Source organism: Acomys russatus, chromosome 12 (assembly GCF_903995435.1).
Source record: "Acomys russatus chromosome 12, mAcoRus1.1, whole genome shotgun sequence".
Classification (NCBI taxonomy): Eukaryota; Metazoa; Chordata; class Mammalia; order Rodentia; family Muridae; genus Acomys; species Acomys russatus.
In genome coordinates this window covers 59236601-59261710 of record NC_067148.1, presented here as the reverse complement: position 1 = coordinate 59261710, position 25110 = coordinate 59236601, and the positions used below count along the sequence as shown (strand labels likewise).

Genomic DNA, 25110 nt, shown 5'->3' with positions numbered 1-25110 from the left:
ACACAAAAGGGAGAACCTGGGGCAAGGTCCTGCTATGTAGCCTACGCTGCTCTTGATTTATCAAGTGTGGTGGTTATGGGGCTGAGCACCATGCCCAGCCTAACCTGCCAACTGTGAAATGGGAGGAACATCTCTGTACTCTGTAAGCTGGGGCTGTCCTGTGGAGCTCAGACACTCAAATGTTTCAGTAGCCCTGTGTGAGCTGTGGGCATATCCCCTGCTAGTGTTTCTAACCCGGGTCACTGTGCAATAGCAGATGCTGTCATTCACTGGCATTCCGCCAACTCTGCAGGTGCCTGGCCATAGAATGAAGCCTGGTGGGCATATGGCCATAAACACATCTAACTTGTGCATGTATGTATATATATACATATGTGCATCTTTGTATATGTGTGCATATATACACGTGTGTGCATGGAAGTCAGAAATCAACCTTATGTTTTAAGTCCTTAGACACTGCTCACCTTTCTGAGACTAGGCCTGTCACTGGGACTGGGGGATTGCCTTATTAGGGTAGCTGTCTGGGCAGAAAGCCCCAGGGAATGTTGTTTGTCTGTCTCCCCAGAGTTGACACAGCAAGCACATGCTGCCATGTGTAGCACACATGGGTTCTGGGAACCACACTCAGGTTCACTCTGGCTGCCTGGCACGAGCAAGAAGCTGAATTGTTCAGCAGAGGCAGAGCTCTAAGGTGGGAAACCCACACCCTGGCAGCATCAAGAAATTTTCCTCAACCAGCCCTGGCTGAAGTGGGTGTCCCAGACTTGGGTGTCATGAGCTTGTCCACTTTCATCACCCATGCTGGGGACCAGGGTTCCGTCACACACTGTTCATCCTGAGGACCAGGGTTCCGTCACACACTGTTCATCCTGGAGACCAGGGTTCCGTCACACACTGTTCATCCTGAGGACCAGGGTTCCGTCACACACTGTTCATCCTGAGGACCAGGGTTCTGTCACACACTGTTCATCCTGAGGACCAGGGTTCTGTCACACACTGTTCATCCTGGGGACCAGGGTTCTGTCACACACTGTTCATCCTGGGGACCAGGGTTCTGTCACACACTGTTCATCCTGGGGACCAGGGTTCTGTCACACACTGTTCATCCTGGGGACCAGGGTTCTGCCACACACTGTTCATCCTGCACAGCTGTCCATCTCTCTAAGCAGTAGCTTTAAGGGAGTTAGGATTTCAGGTCTGTTTCTCAGGTGTCACCACACCTGGAAATTTAGTCAGTTTACAAACTGATGAATAGCGCACCCTAATCCAAAAAGACTTGAGACAAGAGGCTAATGTAAACCACCAGTGTGTTTTGAGGTGGACATGGCGTAAGTGTTACTGTCGTAAGAAAGCTGTGTTTTGGTGACTCATAGGATAAATTTCTTCCCAAATATACCTCTTGAGATTTTAGGATATGAGGGAAGGAAACAGGAAAGAAGAATTTTTTTTCTTTTCTTGTGCCCTGTGTATTATGCTCCTAAAAGTACTAGGGTTTTCACAAGGCTTTATTTAACTTTGACTGGGTATTTAAGGGTTGTGTAGCCTGGCAAGGAAATCAAATCCCCGATTACAAAGCCTGCAGAGAACGGACCGGGCAGGGCCCTCACCACCGAGGGAGGACTCCTGCTTGCACACATCTACTGCAGCTCCATCTGAAAGGCCAAAGGCAGAGCCAACTTTTCAATCAGAAACCTGGCTCCAGGGAACAGTGGGGTGTGATGGGGTGGGAGGACCTGCTGGGAAGAACCCCAAAGAAATTTTACAGACAGAAACTCAGGGCACACATGGCTTGAGTCCCCTCGAAACCACTCCATTCTGAAAACACTAACAGTGTCACTACAATAAATGGAAAGGATAGTAGTATCAAAGGCCCCAACCATGCTTGGACCACACTGTCCTGGAGTAGAAACTGACTGTAGTTGCTTTTGCTTTCCGAAGGGTGGTCAAGCAAAGGCAACTTGGAAAATACAGCGGAAAATGATTTTGTAACACCCCAAAAAGATGTTTTTTCAGACAGAAAAAAAAGTCCAGTTTTGAGAAAACCATTTTCTTCACTTTCAAAAAACCCTGCACTTAAGTAGAGGGAAATGAGTATCCAACAACGATCAGCAGACGCCTCACCCTTCAATAATACCTGTTAGTGCACATACACACACCTCCACCTGGGCCAGCAATAACACCTGTTAGTGCTACATACACACACCTCCACCTGGGCCAGCAATAACACCTGTCAGTGCCTCACACACACACCTCCACCTGGGCCAGCAATAACACCTGTCAGTGCTACACACACACACACCTCCCCACCTGGGCCAGCAGTAACACCTGTCAGTGCTACACACACACACACACACACACACCTCCACCTGGGCCAGCAGTCAGTGCTACACACACACACCTCCACCTGGGCCAGCAATAATACCTGTCAGTGCTACACACACACACCTCCACCTGGGCCAGCAATAACACCTGTCAGTGCCTCACACACACCTCCACCTGGGCCAGCAGTAACACCTGTCAGTGCTACACACACACACCTCCACCTGGGCCAGCAGTAACACCTGTCAGTGCTACACACACACACCTCCACCTGGGCCAGCAGTAACACCTGTTAGTGCCTCACACACACATCTCCACCTGGGCCAGCAAGAAGGGGAGCAAAAATTTGCCAAATACATTTTAAAACTCAACACACACACACTTCAAAAACTTTCCTATTGCCCAATACTTGAAGGAAAAGATAGTTTAAAAAAACAAAACAAAACAAAACAAAAACCCAAACAACACTCCCCTGCCAGTAAAAGCAAAAGAGGAAAAATACAAATATTCAATTGGGGAATTAATTTCTTTTAAACAAATATAATCTACACTTGATTACATGAGCTTAGTCTACTTATTCATAATCAGTATAACAGTTACTGTATGTATGTATGTATGTATGTATGTATGTATGTATCTATCTATCTATCTATCTGTAACAGGTTCTTGTAGTAAAAGTTTTGGGGGTTTTTTTGGTCCCAAATATGAGCTGGGGGAGTGTTTGTCCACCACTGAAGAAAGTCTCATGACCTTTGTTAGTGGAAAACAGACCTATGAGAGGGCATATGATGTTCTGCTGAAGGCAGACACATGAGAGGGTGCACGATGTTTAAAAAGATTATTAACAGAACCCCAAAGACAGAGACGACACTTTTGCATTGCCGTGTGCAGTGCTTCACTGGTCTTCCACGGTCTTCACTTCAGAGAGAGAGATGCACCAGAGAACTCTTGTGGTATTCCAGCTAATTCTGGCTGCTTCCACTGACGCCTGCCAACTGGGAAGAGCCTTGCTATTTCTGCTATACTGCCCCACTACGACTGGTTCACGTGGCTGTGTGGTGTTTGCTGCTGCACTCTGAGTATCCTGACAACGCAGGGAGGAACTGGCCACGGAGCTACTCTAAACAGGTCCACCGGCCCTTCTCCTACCAGCCTCCTTCCTCCTTTGTCTCTGGCCAGTGGGTAGAAGGCAGGCAGAAACATTTAAGAACCCTAAGTAAAATAGGTTTTGAAAACTCTAAGCCTAAAGGTTCTCGTAGGTCTCAAGCTGTGGCCGAGGATGGCCCTGACCTCCTGGGCCTGCCGCCTCTGCCGCCCCAGTGCTTAGGTAGGCCTTGTGCACGCTATGCGAGCACCTCCAGCTGTACTGTTTTATTTCTAGACAGCTTCTGTTTGTTAAGGTTTCCAAGCATGCACACGAGCCACAGGGCACATGTGGAGGCCAGCGGGTAACTTCTGAGTGTGTTCTCCTGTGGCACGTGGGTCTCAGGCCTTAAGCTTGGGTCATCAGGGTTGATGGCGACAGCCTTACTCACCGAGCCATCTTGCTGGCCCCACACTCTTGTAAAGTTCTGTATTAAGTAAAGGAAACACTTATTTTTCGAAACAAGACCAACTTCCTCGTTTGTAAACTATCTTCAGTTTTGTTTTGGGGTTCAACAATGTAGGGTTATCTTCATAATTTCATTTTCGTTTTCGTTTAGAGAAGCTTCCTGTAATGTCTTTGAGTTTAGAAGCCACTTCCAAAGCCATCCCTAAAATCTGGCTTCTTACCACTGTCTTCAGTAGCACGCAAGTTAAGATAGAGGAACAGAGTAAGAGCAGGCAGGTGGGGCGGCAGTGGCGTCAGATCCCCATTTCCATGTGAACACAGGCTGTACAACATACCACTTTCTCCTTGGATCTCAGGACTCCGAGCTTCCCAAAGCGCACGTGGAAAGGTGAGCACTGATAGGTGCCATCCTGCTGCCGCACCACAACAACGTCGATGCACCCGGACAAAGTGGCCTGGTTAATGCCCTTGTAGAGCTCCTTTACGGTGACGAGCACCTGCCCGGCCAGCTGCCCCACATAATTCATGGTTTGAGACTGTAAGAAAAAAAATGTGATGTCAGCACTGAATTTGACAACTAATAACAATGATCAAAAAACAAAAAAGAGTTTTGACTGAACATGCACTCCGGGGCACCCATTCCTCTCCTGCTGCCGCCGCTATGCTCACATGGCTCTGCACAGGGACAGCGGCTCAGGCTGGGAGGCTGCACATGTTCCACTTCCTCTCATACCCCAGGGTGGGGCCGACTGTCGTCACAGCCTGCACTGACTCCATCTCCCTCCACCAAAGCTCAGGGTGTCAACTACAGAAGCCTGATCCCCACAGCTGCCTCCTGCCGAGGTGGCCTGGGACCTACTGCATCCGCTCCGAGCACAGCAGCCAAGCAGCAAAGGTCCAGCGGATCAGCACCAGGAGAAACTAGAGGTTCACCTTCTCAAAGAAAGGGGTACAACTGACAGTTGAAATATTAAAGTTCAGACACATGCTGCATCTAACAAACTGGTGAGCTGCTCCTGGCCCAGCACGTGTTCATTAGGTTCTAGGGAAACTACTTCAGCACCTCAGTATAATCCAGGGGGACACATGCTTGTGTCCCACAATGTTCAGAGCATAAAGGGGGGTTTTGTTCCACAACTTCAACTCACTACTCAAGTCAGGATCACCAGAACTCCGCAATTCAAAGGAGGGAGGTACACCCCAACCTGGTTTTTCCTCCTACCCCCATTCTTCCACTGAAAAACCCAAACTACACCAAAACAAACCCCTGAGTCCTGCAGCTGGCAGCCCCCGTTGCAGCAGTGGAACACTCCATCACTTAGCAGACACCTTATGGTTATGTCAAAGCAAAATCCATGGACAGTGCTTCCCCTTGATGCTGGATCAGAGAATCCCTCCAGTTCCAGGCTAGTCCAGAAGTCAGCGTTTACCGGACTTCAGGAGTAACGCATATAAGCTATTAACCGTGCGCACAGTGGCATCTCTAAACAACCTTTGGTTGCCCTAAACTCAAAGTTCCATCTCTGCCAAGTTCTAGAGAGACATTCTGTGTTGTCAGGTGAGTCCTAGGTGGAACAGAGACAAAGTGCTGAGCCTCTGAGAGAACAGAGGGGCCCTGCCAGTTTCCATCTGTACATAAGCCAGCCTACCCTCCGGAGATGGGCAGGGCCTAGGGCAGCATAGAGTCTACTCAACAGTCTACGCAGAGACGAAGAGACGACTGTAAGCAGGGCCTAGCTGCTGAGCAGCCTCAGGCACGTACCTCTGGTCATACCCCTGGGTATTTAGGTAACCAAGGTTTCAAACTACACATAGCAAAGAGCTGTCTTTGAGCAATGTACACCAGCAATCAAATTTACTATGCTCTCCTAAGGAGGAGTCCTTTATAATTATGAAACAATTACAAATGGGTAGCTTTGGTTTTAGGATAGTTGATTTGGCTTTGACAGCAAGGCCATATCAAATATCAAGCACATATCAAATATCTAAATTTTGAAATTTTTATTTTTTTGAAACAGGGTCTCACTATGTAGTCCTGGTTGGCCTGAAACTCAAGAGGTAGACTAGGCTGCTCATGCCTGCCTCATGAACGGCGGGTAAACAGGCTGTGCACCCACACCTCGCTAATCTCTCTCTCCAAGGTCTCACTTTGTAGGCCTGGTTGGCCTAGAACTTGGACCATCCACTATTAGCCTCTCAAATGCCGGTATTACAAGTGTGTGGGAAAGAATAAGCCTTGTCACAGGTGGGAGCAATCTTGGCGGGCTTTACCCTTGGGGCACCCCATGAATACCTTGTGACAGACTGAGTGGAGCCATCCTGGGTCTGGAATTCAGGAAGCAGACCTGGGAACCCCACCTGGACTACTGTCTTTCTAATTGACCCTCACCGGGGGAAGAAGACAGTCCTTCCCACGTGACTCAGGGAGTTGGGGAAGAAAGAACAACAAAGTCAGCTGGGAGCAGAGGACCGGCTGGACCAGCAAGCGGGCCAGAGAGACACCTAAGGACCCGTCCCGGAAGGTTCACTCTTTTGTCCCTTTAACCTCTTTCCTTCTTGTATAAGCTAGTTGGGTTGTATAATAAAGTTTAATTGCTAAAAAACAGAGTCAACACAACTGTGTGACACTATCTTTGACGATAATTACTTATTGAATGAAAGAATAAACGATCAAATGAACTACCACTCAGCAAGCTAGATGCATAAACAAGCTAAGAGGCATCACGCTGTGTCTAGCCAGGAGGACAGCTCCCTGAGAGTGCTCAGGAACCACCTCATACCTCCAGCGCGCGTGCGCGCGCGCCCGCGCACTCTCTCTCTCTCTCCCCCACCCCCCCTTCCTTTCTTTCTCTTAGATGGTCTCACTATTAGTCCTGGTTGGCCTGGAATTTGTCACTATGAGGATGACTCACACAGATCCACTTGCCTCTGCCACCAGGCCTGGCTCATTGTATTTTTTTTAAATATTTATTTATTTATTGTATATGAATGAGTGCTTTATCTGCAGAAGAGGGCATCAGATCACATTATAGATGGTTTTTGAGCCACCATGTGGTTGCTGGGAATTGAACTCAGGACCCCTGGAAGAGCAGGTGGCGCTCTTAACCACTGAGCCATCTCTCCAGCCCACTCATTGTATTTTTAAAATTAGTATTTCTGGATCAGGAGTTCAAGAACAGCCTAGAATACATGAACTCTTACCTCCAAGACACAAAATAACAAATTAACCAATCTTTCTACTGTGAGATCAGTGTAGATCTGCAGAGCTCTAAGAAAAAACATGGCTGGCTGTCCTCTCGCCCGAGTATCCTGGACTTGGGATGCACCAGCAAACATCACAACCAGGATGTCAACAGCGGCTCAGATAAGAACCAGAGCATGTCAGGCAGTGGTGGTGCACGCCCTTAATTCCACCACTCAGGAGGCTCTGAGTTTGAAGCCAGCCTGCTCTACAGAGTGAGTTCAAGACAGCCAGGGCTACAGAGAGACCTGGCCTGGGATGGAGTGGGCCATCAGCACAAGGACCCTGCTGCTCCACAAGCCACACACAGATCTCTCTTGCACTTCTCCTGCCCAGTCCTGGGCAACCGTTAGTAGGCTGTTTCTGAAGTGACTGCCATTTCAGGAAGGAAGTCACAGAAACAGCGCAGTAAAGCATGTGGCCTTCAGGGCCACCTTCTTGCCCTCATATTTTCCTGGTGACGTAACCAGATGGCCGTATCAATAATGCATTCTATTTGATTGTTACACAGTACTTCATGGTATAGACTTACATCAAAAATAAACAAACAACCTCTGTACTTGTTAAAGGACAAGTAACTGCAGTCTCTGGTCAGACAAAGCCCCATACAGGATGTGTGAACATGGATTTTCATATATTAGAAGTACACGGAATGCAAACAAACTGCAGGCGCAGCTGTTTACAGGAGTCACACAGCTCCCATAACTGCTCTCCCACTCTACACTCCCACCAGCCTGTGCACAAGGTGACATTCTCTGGCATCTTCACACAATATGGCGTTACTATTTACTTAGCTATGGCAATATACAAAGCTTTGCATCTCTTTAGTAGCTAGCAACGCTCAACATCTTTTCATGTACTGTTCTGCCCCGCAAGGGTCTGACTTTGGCATCGAACAGCCCTGGTCTCAGTCAGAGGGAAGGAAACGTATGCTGTTGTCCCCACGTCTGAAGTCACGGCTTACAACAGTTTTACGTTAAGATTGTCTCCAAAACTAGAACTGAGGTGACTTTCACTTGGAGGTAGCTCCATGCATCACCTTTTGCCAGGAAACGTTTCTCCGCCCCAGCACGCTCTGCATGCTCTCTGTCCTCCGGTCGCACACGGTCACAGCACGCTGCTTGGTCTGTTGCAGCACACAGCGGTGCTGTACCGCTGACCAACGAGGGTGACGCCAAAAGGAGTGTTACAGTTTGTAAAAGACCCTAACAGTGTAGACCTTTAAAAAAGAAACTGAGAATGGCCACTTTTAAGCATCTACATTCAGCCATAAACAACAAGCTTACAGCTTGCAATCCATAATTAAGTCTAACAACATCTATTCAGGACGATTTTAATTACTGTGGTTAAGAGAATGCCGCTATACATGAAAATCTATTGTGTAAAAGCTAGTTGCTAAATGTAGAAAAATACAGGCTGTCAAGACGCTTGTTTTCTCTTGGCAGATATGAAGCCATTGGGTTTATATTTTGTAGGCTATGAAAACAGAAATACATGGAAGCCCAGACTTTAACATGTACTAAACCCCAGAAATGGCCAGGAACAACTTGCTGCCTACACAGTGACTCTAGCAGCAGTGACTTTCACAGAGCTCACTCACCCAACTTAGACTTTATTTTGAGACAGTATTTCACAGTATGGTCTGGGCTGTCCTAGATGGAACTCACTATGCACACTACACCACCTTAAACTCACAGTCACCCACCTGCCTCTGCCTCCAGAGTGCTGGGATCGAAGGTGTGTACCACCATGCCTGGCCTTCTAGTACTTTAAGATCGAGAAACTGAACCTTCACACGTACTGGGAGACTTATCACGTGGATGCTTATGTGTACACGGAAGCCCTAACCTCTACAAGGAAGGTATTTGGAGCTGGAGATTTGTGGTGATCAGGGTTAGATGAGGTCATGAGTGTGAGCAGAGTGCCCCGCCCTCACTGGTGTCCTTACATGTAAAGACAAGAGGCAGAATTCTCTTTTACTCTGCCATGTGAGGACACAGCAAGGCATTTACAAGCCACACTTTCTCCTCCCTTCTCTCTCTCCCTCCCGCCGCCTCAGACTTCAAGCCACCAGAATTGTAAGAAATAAATGTCTTTTGATTAATCCACATTCATTTAGGTCAGATACCATCCATGATTTTTTAAATTGTAGCCATCCTAAATGTCTTCTTAAATATGTTACATAGCTCTTCAGCTCTAAAATTAAGAGCTACAGAGACTACTTCCCCAAACAACTCTATTTTTTTATGGCACACAAGAAGTCACACTAAATACCGCTATCCTCCAATGACACAACTGCACCTCAGGGAGCTTTCTATGCAGTGACCTCTTATTATTACTCTGGGCTGTGACCCTTACTCATGTCAAGACCGACTTAGGTCTGTTTTTACTTTTACGACGAAACAGACAGTGCAGAGACAGTTACACTGCACACCTTCCTGCTTCTGCTTGGGTCTAGATTCCTGCCTCGGGGCCGGATTAAATCTGAGGCGCTCCCAAGAAAGTGAGATACTGACTACTTACCTAGAAACGGAAGCAATCAGCAGTCTGTCAGTGACTTAAACACTAGAGTTCAAACAGCCCTTCAACACAGAACTCAATGGGTTCAATAGTTCTTCACGCCGGAAATACAAGAGTGATTACTGCCAGATCTTTTAATCAAATATTTTAAATAAAGGAATGCAAATCCTAGTGAGCAGAGTGTGGGGAGCTGGATGGGCATGGCCTCCCAGAGCCTCCCATGGTGGCGGTGTGTGAGCAGCTCTGTGGACAGAGCTCTGTGAGCTCACCACCCTTGCTTGCTTGCTCGCTGCAGTTTACGCTCTCTGCTTTGTGCTTGTGTGTTGGCATCTCCCAGCAGCGATGGGCCCGGAACTGGGAGCCCAAATAAACTCTCTGTTCTATCAGCTGCCTTGGTCATGGTGTTTTATCACCACAGCAGGAAAGTAACTGATACGGAGACTAAATCGTACTTGTTAAGTTCAATATAACTTAAAGAGGGCTTAGCATTTATGAAACGAAACAGGTGTTTATAAGCAACATACTATAAGAAAGTTCAGGTGCGCATTCTACAGAAGCTATCAAATTTGTCTTAAGGAGGTATATTCCATTATCCTTAAAGAACAGAGTTACCCAAGACAGGATCTAGCCAATGAAACAAGCTAAGTACAAAAATGCATGGGTTCTGAAACGCTCCAAGTATACTCTGAGTTGGGAGCTGCCTCTGCACACCACTGACCCTGGCGAGCTGCATCCCTCTGCACGCCACTGACAGTGGCCGGCTGCATCCCTCTCGAGGGCACAGCGCGGCTGTCATGCATCTTCACCTCACGAGCGCGGTCGTCACTGGTCTTACTTCACCTCTCTCACTAATATGCGTGATCAGGGCTATATTATTCTTATTTACATAAGAGAACTGAGGCTCGGAAGCAGCCAAGGCCAAAAGCACAAGTGGCAAGGAGGACAGTCAGGCAAGTCTGAGTCAGAGCTCGAGTCCCTGGAAGCATCTCTAAGCTTCACGTTGGCCGGAGGAACCACGATACAAGCTTTACTCAAATTCCCAGATTTCTCAGTGCGGATGATCTGTTTTCAGCAATTTAACTGTAACGCTTTATTTAGTTTTATTTGGCCACAAAAACATGAGATTATAATTAGCCCAAAGCTGCCATCCCTACTCTGAGTGCTGCCAGTTGGTCCCAGGCAGCAGTGGCTACCGACACTCCCGCTGGAAACAGCCCCCGGTGAGGGGAACTGCCTGAGAGCATCACCATGGTCACAAGGGACAGGGAGAGATTGCTTTATTCTGTCTTAACCTTCTGCTCACAGATGTGACAAACATGCTCAGAGCGAAGAGATGTCTAGCTACTCCAGGACACAGACACCAGGACCCTTGTCTAGTGACACACCTTGCTTCTGTCTGCGCTCCCAGCCTTACAGCTTCAGGACTCCTCAAGGGTGCACTTTTTAAACAACTTCACAGCACACCTCACACGGCCTTCCGAAATACAACACACAGGGGCTGGAGAGATGGCTCAGCCCTTAAAGGCTAGGCTCACAGCCGAAAGCGTAAGAAACACAACACAGGCCTGCAAAGCCAGCACCACTCATTTCTGAGACAAACACACGCTGAGGGCTAAACCTACCATGTGCTAAATCCTGACATTATTCTCCAACAATCCCAGGATACTAGAGATACGAATACTTTATGAACGGTGAGGGCGAAATGGAGCAAGGGGCAGTGGTGCCCAGAGCAACATCTGCTGCAGCGCCCATGTGGCCTCTCCCGGACTGGCCGCAGTCAGCCGAGGACCTTCCTACAGCCTGTGTGAACCAATGAAGATGCTTCATAACATGTCTAGTGTCCCAGCCACTGTGGTGAGGACAGCAGAGGAGGAGGAAGTGGCAAGCTGGACAGAAAGGAGTGCAGCCCCACAGAGGACAGACAGACAGACAGAGCGAGCCTGGCTTCCTGGGAGGAGCTGCCTCCAAGTCATTTCTCCCTCACAACAAGTGCCAGTTTGTTTTTCCAATGTTCGTTATTTTATAAAACAAGAAACAGGAACAGCACAAGGACCATCCAAGCCCACCCCACCCCACCCCACGTACCCCAAGGGCTACCACAGAACAGACGTCCAAGTCACTTACTCTCCTGGAATCAAGACTGCGCAACACACACACTTGGCTGCGTATGTAGAAGCCAGTGCTCCTGACCCTCACGAGCTCCCAGGCCCTCTCCTGCCGTGCAGCATGGTGTGACTGAGTGCGCCTCTCTTTTGCTACAGGAAACACTCACTGTGCACAGCATCTGTAAATTAAGCCCAGTGTCTTCCAGCAACTTCCTGAACAAAAACTTCAAGACAAACATTTCTGCCACAATGAAAAGGAAGTTTGTAGAAACCTTACGCAGGACAAGTGCTTCTAGTAAACCCTGCATGTTTAACTCTGAAACACGCATGTGTAGCAACTGTAATTCCTTTAAGACACACATTAGATTTGTAGTCAGTAACCAAATATCGGCTCTACCTGCCTGTTGCTGGCGAATGCTAATTTTTCAGTTAAAACCTGAGAGCCTCCTTCTTACCAAGTCCTTGAGATTCAAAGAGATGCCCCCATGCACACATGAGCGCGCGCACACACACACACACACACACACACACACACACACACACACACACACCGGCCTTCATCCACCAAGAGAACAAGACAAATGCTGTCTCAGCTTACAGTGCGTACTGGGATAATGCTTTTGTAATGGTCATATTTCCCTTTAATGGTGGTGGGATCAAACCTAGCAACCTCTGGGCAGTAGAGCCTCAAGCCTTTAGTCCCAGCACTCAGGAAGGCAGAGACAGGACGATCTTTGTGTGTTCGATGCTGGCCTGGCCTATAGAGTGAATCCCAGGACAGCCAATGCTACATAGAGAAACTGTCTCGAAACAAAACAAAACAAAAAAACTCAAAAAACAAACAAAACCCAAACCAACCAACAAAAAACCCTAGCAATCAAGTATTCAATGTTAAGTGCTCTGCCACTGAGCCACACTGCCAGTCCCTTTACTGACTTTGATTTAGTTTTTTTGTTGTTTTGGTTTTTCTAGACAGGGTTCCCCTGTGTAGCCCTGCCTGTCCTGGAACTCACTCTGCAATCCTTGAACTCAGAGACCCACCTACGTCTGCCTCCCAAATACTGGGATTAAAGGCATGCACCACCACTGCCCAGCCCTTTACTGACTTTTAAGAAGACCAGAGAAGAGAAAAGAAATATCTATTTGGGAGAGTCAAGAAAGGGTCAGGATGCAAAAAATACTTGCTCTAGGTATAGAAATAAGTCTGAGGGACCACATGGGGGGCGGGGACCCTGGCTGGTAATTCTGGGCAGGCACAACAGTGTAGTATGTGGTCAAGCAACGAAGACTGAAGGGCACACATGAGCTGACACAACCTCAGCTCCAGGACAAGTGCATCCCATGGGTGCCAGATGCTATCTGGATGGTGCCAGCAGATCACACAGAGAGATGTTCCAGGGGACAGAAGCAGGAGCCAGGAGCCAGGCACACACCTACAACCTCAGCATTCTGGAGGGAGCAGCAGTAAGATAGGAATTCTAGGTCATTCTTGGGAGACACAGCATGAGGCCCTGTCTAGCTCTAAGGTGGAGGGAACTGCAGCCTGTCAGAGGTGAGGCTGGCTGGGGCAGACACTAAGCAAAGAAGCAGCACCTCCACAGGGCTGGATGCAGTGAGCATGGCTCAGGGACCTCGACAGGGTTGGATGCAGTGAGCATGGCTCAGGGACCTCGACAGGGTTGGATGCAGTGAGCATGGCTCAGGGACCTCAACAGGGCTGGATGCAGTGAGCATGGCTCAGTGACCTTGACAGGGCTGGATACAGTGAGCATGGCTCAGGGACCTCAACAGGGCTGGATGCAGTGAGCATGGCTCAGGGACCTTGACAGGGCTGGATGCAGTGAGCATGGCTCAGGGACCTTGACAGGGTTGGATGCAGTGAGCATCGCTGAATGATGAACAGCAAAGAGCAGATGTCGCAAGGAACTTCCCGTTACAGTTTGATTTAAAGAACGTTATTACTATACATGATCAAAACATTTACCACTTTCTAAAATGGAAGTTTCCTTCAATTACAAAAGCTCTTATTAACTAGTTATGAAGATAAGCCAGTTAGGGAATTAGTCTCAGGTGAGAGAGAGCTAAGGGTCTCCACTAATCTTTGCTACACCTGCAATTAATCTGTCAAAAAACTAACTCTAATGACACATTCAGCTGTTCTGTGCCTTTATCACAGGGGACTTTTAGAATCTTTGATCTGGTGTCTGAGACACCAAATGCTCCTCCCAGGAAGAGATGAGCTGTGGGGAGCCCGGAAGACATCAACTCCTCCTAGCTCCACTTGAGGGAAGGAAGCAAGGATTTTCCCTGAGTCTCTGTTTCTCAGGGTGGTTGTTGGACCATCTGCAGAAGAATCAAGCCTGAGCAGCTGAGAGTTATGTGCTCCTGGTCAGGCCCCTACTGAGCTGCAGTGGGCCTCGGAGGTCAGTTACGGTTCTGACCAACATGAGGCTCAGAAACTCCTGTGCTTGTGACGGCTGCAGTCCTGCCCTCTAAGGCTTACTCTGGAGTTCAGTGTCTCACTGAAACCTCAGTGGGGCTGACCTCAATATTTTATGACAAATGAAACTCGTGTGTTTGTGAGTACAGTGTGCACATATGCAGTGGCCAGAGGTGTCATTCCTTATCTTCTACCTAATTTAAGACAGTTTCTCCTCCCATTCGCTGCTGTTCATGTCAGGCTGACAGGTCCATGCACTTCTCAAGACTCTTCTGTTTCTGCCTCTCATCTCGCCATAAGAGTCCTCGGATTACAAACATGTGTGCTTATGTCTTTTTATATAGGTTGAGTAAAGTTCAAACCTGGGTCCTCACACTTGCAAGACAAGTGTTTTACACACTGAGCCATCTCCCCAGCAAAAGAAGTAAGAGTTTAAAAGAACACAATGCAACGGCTGAATTAGAAATAAAAGGCCAACCTCAGGGAGTGTTTTATGAGTGATGAAATCACTGTAATTCGGGGAGCCAGCCCTATTTTTACTTACTTTAAATCCATAGAGTACAGCTTAAACATTCATCGGTGTACCAGAGTGGTTTCTTTAGTAACCAAATTTGGAATAGAGCAGAAAAAAACTGTATGTTTATTCTTGAACATATCTTTAGATTTCAAAATAATGAGTAGATTCTAGCACGGCAAGCAGCGTAGGAGAGGGGTTATCAACTCCGGCCTCCCCTCCCACAACATGGACATGACCAGACCTGTTTATGTCGTCATAGCACCGTACAATCAAGCTCTGTCCCTATGTTGTCACCCATCTCTCTCATTTCCATCTGTAGAACAATGTCTTATAATGAAGCTCCGATAATGCAGTTCAGAATACCCAGTCGTCATGCCCACTGTATGAGGTGTGCACAGGAGATCTAACGGGTGAAGGCAAATAGGAGGAAATGTAAGTAAGAAGTAAATTACCAGGAAATGTAATGTTTTAAGATTTCAAAAGCTATCAAACCATTATTAAGTCAACCTATGGAGTGATTATCTGCATAGGAAAATCTTCAGCTAAATGTTTATATTGACTTTGTTCTGAAATACAATTTTAAGATTTCAAATAGTTGTACTTTGGACTATTCAAAATAGACTTTACATACGGTAACATTCATTCTTTCATAGTATATAGTTCTCTGTGCTTTAAGAAAAGATGTCTGTATGTATTTGTGTATGTGTGTCTGCATGGAGGCCAGGAGATGTGTCAGGTATTACATGGGTGCTAGGGTGTGTGCATTTTAAGTAAGCACCTGTATAATCATAGCAATCAAGGCACAGAACAATCAGACTGCCCCTCCTCCAAGTCCTCCACTGCCCCGTGTGCTGAGCCCTGCTCCTCCAGCTCCCAGTTTTCTGTCCATAGTGTTGTCTTCTCCTGACTGTACAAACAAAATTATGTAATATACAGTGACTTCTTACATTCATCACAATGAATCTAAGATTCTTTTCTAAGAGTGTGATATGTATTAGTAGTGGTTTCTTTTGGTTTTGTTGTTGTTGTTATGGGATTTTGTTTTATTGGTTTGGTTTTAGAGACAGGACCTCACTATGTAGTTTACCTGGACTCAGCGTTACTATGTAGACCAGGTTGGCCTAGAAATCACAACAGAGATCCACCTGCCTCTGTGTCTTGAGTGCTGGGATTAAAGGTGAGCACCACCATGCTCAGCTAGTAGTTTGTATTATTCTGTGGTACAAATGTATTCTAGTTTATCCTTTCACCCTGGGTGTTCTTCATTCTGGACAATTACAAGGCAAAGCTAACACTAATATTTGTGTATAGTATTTTATTTGGTTAAACACACAGGAATGGGAATTGTACTGCTTAGATGTAGTTGTGAAAATCTGTTTTTGCAGCTATTATTTTTAAGATTTCCTCAATGTGCTCAGAGGAGTCACTGTTTAAAGAAATCTCCTGTTTTACAGTGAGATATGCACTGATGCTCAAAGCACAGACCTACTTTATTTACTCACAGATATCCCTGACTCCACATGTGACCCAAGGTGCTTTAACTTCACCTCTCCAAATGAGTATTTAGCCCTCAGCATTGGACAAGGCATACACTACGGACTGTGTCAGGTATGACAACCAGGGCCCAGAGAGGACAGGCCTCCTTCCTCAAGTCAAGCGGCTACTCAGAAGTGGCCCACTCAGGTCTCCTGGCACGCCATTGTCTTCTCACTTTATCTAGGGACTTTCAGAGACATATGCACATGAAGAAATTTCAAAAGGCTTAGAAGGCCATGAATGGGCTGTGGCGGTGCGCACCTTCAGGTCCAGAACTCGGGAGGCAGAAGCAGGAGGATCTCTTTGAGTTCAAGGCCAGCCTGGTCTACACCAAGTGAGTTCCAGGACAGCCAGAGAAACCCTGTCTTGAACTACCCACTACACCACACACACACACACAAAAACCCAAAGGCCATAATGATTCTCCACATGCTAGCATAAGACAGGCTTTTATTACCAGTAGACTTTGATATAATGTTATGGTCAGAAATATATGCTGTAAGGGGTAAGTTCTCACCCCCTCGTCCCAATTTTAAACAGTCAACTGCATCATGATAATTGTACAACTAACCTATATTTGGTAGTGACCATTAATAATCATAAGATCTCTAAAATAAACACAGAAGTCTGATCTTTTGGCTTCCACATGAAGTACCCAATTTTAGTAACTTGTTATAGAAATCATACCATCTACCTCAGGATGGTTTGCAAATACACTGGTGGCGCAATGTGCAATCTCCTTGGATGCACCCCTCTCTCCTGGAGGTTCCTCCTATTTACACACTAACCTCTAACTCAAGAATTAATAGGACTCATTTAGAGTCAACAGTCTCCTGGACCAACAACCTCTGTGAATATTAGACTGTACCAGGCTGTACTGTGACTATAAATGAGGCTAATACTCATGTAGATTGTAGGGCCAGGGAAAGGTATGTTAAGCCTCATTCATCTTCCTTCCTTCCGTTTTCCTGCCTTCTCCCATCCCCTTAAAAAGATCCTTAGTCAAATACTACAGCTAAGTGAAGCTGACGCTGAGAAACTGTACCACAGAGTCAGTTCTCTAGGCTGAAGGTCTTTCCGTGCATCTGATGGTAACTGGGTAAAGCTCAGATGGCATTAGCCACACCAATTACACTGGGTCTAAAGGGCATCACGGCACTTCTACAAAGAAAGCAGCTGTTCACACTGCAGGCCCCAAGTACAGTGACAGTCTCAACAGCTCCAGGCTGAGGACTTCCTTGTCAGTAAGTCTGATAGAACAGAATCTGCTTTAGAAGGAAAACCACACTTTCAATTAAAATAAATTTGGTTTTAGTGACATTCTAAGTTTGTCATTTGTTTAGGTGAAAGAGATTAACTGAGGGCACATGGCAACAGAGAGAATTCTGAAATAGAAAAAGTGTGTGTGCATGTGTGTGTGTGCGTGCGCGTGTGTGTAAGATGCATACTAAAACCAAATCAAAACCCAATTCCTGGTCTCCCTACTGCTTCCGTTTGTTCATATATGCGAGGAAAGTGCAGCAGGGCTTAGCAGGGATCCACGTCCTGTGTTCTGGCCCTGGCTGCACACAGAGACCCCCGAGGAGTCCCCAGGACCAGCATACAACCCCAAATGTCAGTTTATTTCAAGTTGATGACCAGAGGCAAGCTATCAAGTCCCAAAGTTGAAGGTGACACTTGATGCTTTTTTTCTGCTTTATTGGCCTTGAAGGCATTTTTTCCAATATAATTTCAATCATGACTGAGAATTGGTCTGGTCTTTAACAGCTATGTGCTGTGCTGTTAGCACATAAGAATACAGGACACCAGGCGACCTCTACAATCCCAGCCCTCGTGCCCTTGATGAGATCTGCTTGTTTGCAGGTCACTTTGTGCTTGTGATTACACAACCCTCTCTTTGGGTTTACCAGGTTCACTTTAGGGGGACTGTTCTTTTCTTTCTGTTTGTTTTTCATTTTGAGACAGTTTTACCTTTAGCCCAGGCTGGCCTCGAACTCCCCACCCATCCTCTTCTGTCTCTTTAGCCTAAGAGCCATCGTACTTGGAGATGCTCACACCACACAAACAGACTACTGGGTGAGCTAAGACGGCCCACCAGCAGCGCCAGGGACAAGGGTGATGGCTTCACAGAGCCAACATTGGCAGGACTATGACTTACGTAAGAAATTTAGATAGCCTCTCTGGAATACAAAATAGGGTTCGAGGAAGAAGAAAAAAAAGTTCTACAATAAAATATGAAACAATGAAAAAAAAAAAACTTGCCGTTTCAATTAGGTAAAAGCAACTCTATAGTTTTCTTTTTCAGAACTGGGTGGCTTTTGTAATTCAGTAGAACTGGGTTAGAATACACAAATGGTATAAAATAAACGCAGGGTGAAAAATTTAACTTTAGACCCTTTAAAGAGCTGTGTCCAATTCCTTCAAGACCAACCCAGCAGCCTGAGGTCCTATCAAAGCATACTTTGTGTAGATATTCTAGAACCCTCTCTCAGATGCAAGCCAACACCCAGCACTCCTCCTGAAACACAAGGGACCGAAGTGGAGGAGAAAAGCCATAGAGCTTCAGCTCACTGTGTCACCAGCTGCAGAGAGTGGAGCGAAGACCTCACTTTAAAAATGGAACTCCAAACCCACTTAGCAAATTTAGTAGCCAGGAAAAACGAGGCCTCTTCTTGCCTTACTATCCTTCTGTCTGATTCAGTACTTAAAGCTCTGGTTAGTTTAAAAGTCAGGATTCTTTCATGCACGCACCCATGTTCGTTCGAAAGTCAAACTCTTAGATAATCATTAGAGCTTATGAAGCAGATCTCACATCTGGCATGCCAGCCACTGGGCACTCAGAACACTCTGCTGGGAGAGGTCATGACTCAGGGACCATCAGTGACACAGAGGAGCTGTTAAGAAAGCGCAGCCTCAGCAAACATCTTTGCCTTCCCTTTGAAAACACCAGCAGGACCTCAAAGAACGGAAAGAGGTGGTCTAGTCTGCATGTTGCTGCTAAATGGTTCAGAAATATCTCCACTGACCTTTAAGACAAACGTGCACAAATGCACACGCACATACCCTTTACATTACAACAGACTTCAAAATAAAATCACCTCCCACAGAAGCACCTGCCTTATATTCCTATTTAAGCACTGTTGTTACTAGTAACTGAAAAGTCTGCACATGGACACCGTGACCCCTAACCCAAGAACAAGTATCACACCATATATGGCAAAACTTTCAAGGCAACATAAGTATTCTTATACCTTTAAAACTAAAATCAACTAGGTAAACAGGTTTCAGAAATAATGTTTTGGGTTTTTTTGTTTGTTTGTTTGTTTTGTTTGTTTGGTTTTTTTGGTTGTTGTTGACTTCATGCTGACTTTCATAAAATATTCAACCTTACTTTGCTTTAAAAAAAAAAAAAAGTAACCAATGTAATTTAAATTCAGTGAGAAGACACAACATCAGTACTTTCATGTGGAACTCCAGAATATCTGAATGTAAAATTATTTAGCCTCTACCTTGCTTTAAAATAAGCATGTAAGCCGGGCTTAGTGTAAGGCTGTTATCCCCACACTCAGGAGCGCTGCAACAGGAGGGTTGTAAGTTCAAGGCCGGCCTACGCAACAGGAGGGCTGTAAGTTCAAGGCCAGCCTCTGGAACAACCAGCGTGAGCAACATACCAAGACCCATAACAAACAAAGACAAAGACAAATAATTAAAGTAGTACTTAAACACATTATTTTTCTAAGGTTCCACAAGCAGAGTCAAATGATATTATCATTATGTCACCTAACTGCTTTTTTAAAGCAGAATTTTAGAACTCAAACTTAGAAGAAGCTATGTTCTACTTTGTACTTTCTAGCAAGAAAAAACTAAATTTTAAAAATTCAGACAACCCACCCCTTCAACATTTCAAGTGTATTTTTGTTTGTTTATAGTCCTAAAAGGGAAAGCCTACAGTCATTTTTTTGTATCACATACCCAAACAAAACACCAGTTTTAAAACTAGCTTAGCCTTTCAGGAGATTTGGTCAGGACAATAAAAACCATAAAACTTAAGTGACTTCTAATCCATCAACAACCACGCTAAGATGCAAGGACAGAACTCAACACATTAGTCTGAAATCTAGTCCTAGACAAGTTCTCGGCTTAAAGGAAGACATTTATTGGTTATTAAAATAACAACAGGTAGATAGCAGAAAGGCAAGGACAAGTGCAGGCATCGTAAATAAAGAAAGAACATTTCTGTTCTACGTAACACTCTGAAATTAGAAAGGTGCCACAACAATACGTTTCCAAACAAAGGGCACTCACCACTGTTACTTAGTGGGTGCCATTCCTTCTCAGCCATGCAGACTGCTCCTCAAGCAAGGAGAGGGAGGCGTGGATGAATAGAACTCACCAGAATGCCAGGAGGGGCCTTGCCACGGTAAACACCTGCAGGGTTGCTTAGTGAGCTTCCCTCAACCTTCTCCTCATCCTCACTGTTATCTTCTAGGTAAAACATCTTAAAACTGAAGCAGCTTTTTAAGCATGACTCTACAGAGGTGAAGGCACCAACGAACAAAAAGTTATTCTGTGGACAACCAAGAGCTGACTGCCACAGACAGGGACATAGTGAAAACTGAAAGCAAACAGGTCTTTTTAAAAAAAAAAAAGCAATGCACACACAACTTTACCAATGAGATTTGCTCCGAACGCCTCAGCCCCGTCTCTCCAAAAAAGATAAGCCAGGGCACGGGCAGGCTGCCATATGTTTACACTGATAGGTCCTGAGTCCTGCCCAATCACAAGATGGCCAACCACAGCTTCCAGCACACGCAACAGGGACTGAGTTAATGAGTCCTTAAGCCGTCACATCTTCACTTGCAGACGTAACAGCAGCCACACACAGGAGGGAAACTCATGTCACAAGTAAAGGACACGACTGACACATGCTTAGACGGCATCGCTGCTACCATAGTCCAGCTACGAAGTATTTTCACTTCATTAAACTGGCATGACCCAGTCTTTCTCAAAAATCTGGGCCATACCCTGGCTCAGCGCTCTATAAAGACCAAAACTAGACTTGAAGAGTGTGACAAAGTAACACGCAATTCCTACTGTTTCCTTGCCAGCTCTCAGGACAGCACTACAGCGCAGCCTCAGACTTTTCTAAAACCCTGAGACACATCACACACATGGACGAGATACATGTAAACTATACTTGATTTATAAGTTAAAACATGTATTAGAGCCACTTTCTAAGACTCTGCAGTTCATCACAAATAGCCTCCAGCCACCATGTGCCTACTGAATTTGCAAGCAGGTTAGTACTAAATGCTATAACAAGCTGTAAGTGAAGACTGCCACTGGATTTGGAAGACTTGGTATGAAAAATGGTGAAGAAGTTGTGATGTGTACGTTGAAATGATAGTCTATATTCTGAATTAAATACAGGCTGATTTGGGGGATTTTCCCTACATCTTGTGTGTATTAAAGTATGGTACAGGTGCACATGCTTGGACGTGCACATGTGCACACATGCAAACGCAGACTAAGTCATGTGTCCTGTTTCGCTACCCTGCTCTTATTTCCTTGAGTCAGGGCCTCTCACTAAACTTAAAACTGGTCTGACAGCCAGGCAGCCCCAGTGATCCTGTAGCTTCAGGCTACAGTGCTAGCACCTCAGACAGACCAGCAGGCGCCCTATGACTCAGCCGCCTCTCCAGCCCTCTACTTATGACATGACTGACAGGGGAAATTACACGCACATCGTACACTCAACCCCTGCTGCCGCACGCCACTGTTTTCAGGGCCAAAAGATAATCTTGAGAGGCAAAGTCTCTCCCTAAGGAGGAACTGAAGATAACAGAGTCTTAATCACTCTATCCTAGTGTTCACGCTGTCAACTAGCAGATCATCTTACATTTAACCAGCTTCACATTATTAAACCTTTCCTTTTACCTCGCCACTTCACAGAGACAAATACTTTGACCAAGAGGGGACGGAAATGCTAACTACAAAAGACTCGTGTGAGAACTGTTGAGCGATGGAGGCGCCTCAGCGGGTACAGGCACTCACCATGCCCAACAACTTGCATTCTATCCCCAGAACTCACATGGTGCAAGTGGAGAAATGACTCCTGTAGACTGACCTCTGGCCTTTACACGTGAATGTGGCAATCTACTCCTAAATGTAAAAAATCAACCTCACAAACATTAAATGGGAAAACCGTCACATTCAGGTCATTCGCAGTTGCTGTCAGGGGGCAGATGAACAAAGTACCACACAGTTGCCATTAATTACACACACAACTTCCTCCCTTCACAAGAAATGGAAGAGTTTAAATTCCAGGCTCTTCTTCCATGACCTGCGACAGCTCCAAGCCCCTGGCACCAGAAAGGGGATTACAACTTCACTCAGGTGAGGAAGAAATCAGAGGCCAAGAGAAAAGAATGGGAGAAAATGGAACCAGGATTAAGGAGAAATTGCCTAAGAGGATGAAGTCAGAGGCAGAGGGAATGGTGTGCGAGTGGGAAGACATGGGGCACAGGCTGCAACTAGGCGGGAGGTAGAGGAGAGAAAACATCTATTACTGTGAGGAAGCCAAGGTCCAGAGAGAGGTCGGCACTCTCCCCTCAGTTTCTCCCGCTTTTTGGTCTTATGTTTTCCTTTTGCTAAGCTGAGACCCAGAGAGAATGTGCTAGGGGCAGAAAGAAAGCAGCCGACAAGACCCAGAGCTAAGGGCACAACAATGAAAGCGTAGAGACTCAGCAGGACAGTTAGAGTGTAACCAACTGTGGACAAGGGTCACCTCAAAAGGCCTCTTACATAACAGGCCAGCCCTGGGTTTCCTGCCTATCCTTGGACTATGTCACTGTTGTGATGAATAACTCACAAAAGTAACCGCCTGCAAAGGCACACGTACCCTGGACCCATCAGAGATGATCTCATAGGAACGCCTGCGTCATCACCACAGGGCACACGCCTGTGTCATCACCACAGGGCACACGCCTGCGTCATCACCACAGGGCACACGCCTGTGTCATCACCACAGGGCACACGCCTGTGTCATCACCACAGGGCACACGCCTGTGTCATCACCACAGGGCACACGCCTGCGCTGTCACCACAGGGCACACGCCTGCGCTGTCACCACAGGGCAAACACCTGCACCTTCCTCCGACGGCTGACCCAGTGACACTTCTCATCATGATTCACAGTAAAACCACAGCCAACGATTCTAAATCTGCCCCATAGTTTTCAAAGAAAAGCATCAACCTTTTCTGTTCAGGTGACCAGTCCCATGGGCTGTGAAAGCAGCACAGTTTAGTAGGAGTGCTTACCTAGCCTTCTGGAAGCCCTGGGTTCAGACCCTCACAAACGGTCAAATAAAGCAGGTGCAATGGTGCATGCCATAGTCTCAACACCCAGAAGGTGAAGGGAAGGGGACCAGGAGGCCACTATCACCCTCAGGTGCACTGAGGGAGTCAGCGAGGGGACCAGGAGGCACCTGTCACCCTCAGGTGTGCTGAGAGTGTCCGAGGGGACCAGGGCCCCTGTCACCCTCAGGTGTGCTGAGGGAGCTAGCAAGGGGACCAGGAGGCCCACTGTCACCCTCAGGTGTGCTGAGGGAGCTAGCAAGGGGACCAGGAAGCCCCTGTCACCCTCAGGTGTGCTGAGAGAGCTAGCGAGGGGACCAGGAAGCCCCTGTCACCCTCAGGTGTGCTGAGGGAGCTAGCAAGGGGACCAGGAGGCCAACTGTCACCCTCAGGTGTGCTGAGAGAGCTAGCGAGGGGACCAGGAAGCCCCTGTCACCCTCAGGTGTGCTGAGGGAGCTAGCAAGGGGACCAGGAGGCCAACTGTCACCCTCAGGTGCACTGAGGGAGCTAGTGAGGGGACCAGGTGCCCACTGTCACCCTCGGGTGCGCTGAAGGAGCTAGCAAGGGGACCAAGAGGCCCACTGTCACCCTCAGGTGCACTGAGGGAGTCAGCGAGGGTACCAGGAGGCCCCGTCACCCTCAGGTGTGCTGAGGGAGCTTGCGAGGGCAGCTGGGGAAAATGAGTTGGGGTGTTTTGTTTTCTTGTTTTGAATACAAATAGTTGAATCCTGAGAAACCTTTTTACTTTTGCATAGCAATTTTACTAGATTTTTGTTGATGCTGCTGCTGTTTTAACCACCCCTGGGAGCAGGTCTCCCAATTTTACCCATGCTGGGATCAAGCAATCCTACCATCCCAGCCTCCTGAGTGCTGAGACCATAGGAAAATGATGCTATGTTGGCTCTTCAGGGGCGTGGGGAGGCAGGATGCAGTGGTGCATGCATGCATGCAACCACAACAGGCAGGAGCTGGTTCAGGAGGGAGGTGAACCCTCAAGAAAGCCTGTGCTGTAACACGAGACCGTCTCAGTGATGGAAAGAGTGTCAGAAATAAAGTCTCTTTCCAAGACTTTTCAATTTCATCCAACTTCAAGAAACAAAGTTCAAGTGATGTCTAGATATCAGAATTTATTCAGATTCCACAAGTGACAATGATGCTAAGTAACATATAACATCCTTTGTAAATGGTTTTCATTATCAGCGCCAGAAGAAGATGGGACAACTAGCTGCGGAGGCTACTCTCTCCTCCATCTCCTCTCTTCTTCCTTTAAAAAATGTTTGATTGTGAATTTCACACCACACCCTCCAATCCCACTCACTTCTCTGTCCCTTTGTATCTGCCCTCCCCCTTGCAACCCTTCCCACAGAAGAAAACAAAAACCCTATCTTGCTCTGGAAGCTGCAGTGTGTCATAACGTGTCTCACAGCATACCTTTCTGTGCACACATCTCCACTTGAAATGTTCACTGCAATGAGTCACTGTCTGGTTCAGGCCTCTGGCTTCTGCTACACTCACGCCCTTAGGG

At 46.7% G+C, this 25110-nt stretch overlaps 1 protein-coding gene across 1 annotated transcript in view; it reads right to left on the bottom strand.

The window, feature by feature from the left end:
- The window catches only part of Lpin2 (lipin 2), a 48829-nt gene extending 27972 nt beyond the window's left edge, over positions 1 to 20857 (bottom strand). Inside the window, 2 exon segments of the mRNA XM_051153691.1 lie at positions 4207 to 4407; positions 20624 to 20857. Of these exon segments, the coding sequence (XP_051009648.1) occupies positions 4207 to 4407; positions 20624 to 20728 (306 nt within the window). The 5' untranslated portion in view covers positions 20729 to 20857.
- Positions 20858 to 25110: the final 4253 nt, after the last annotated feature.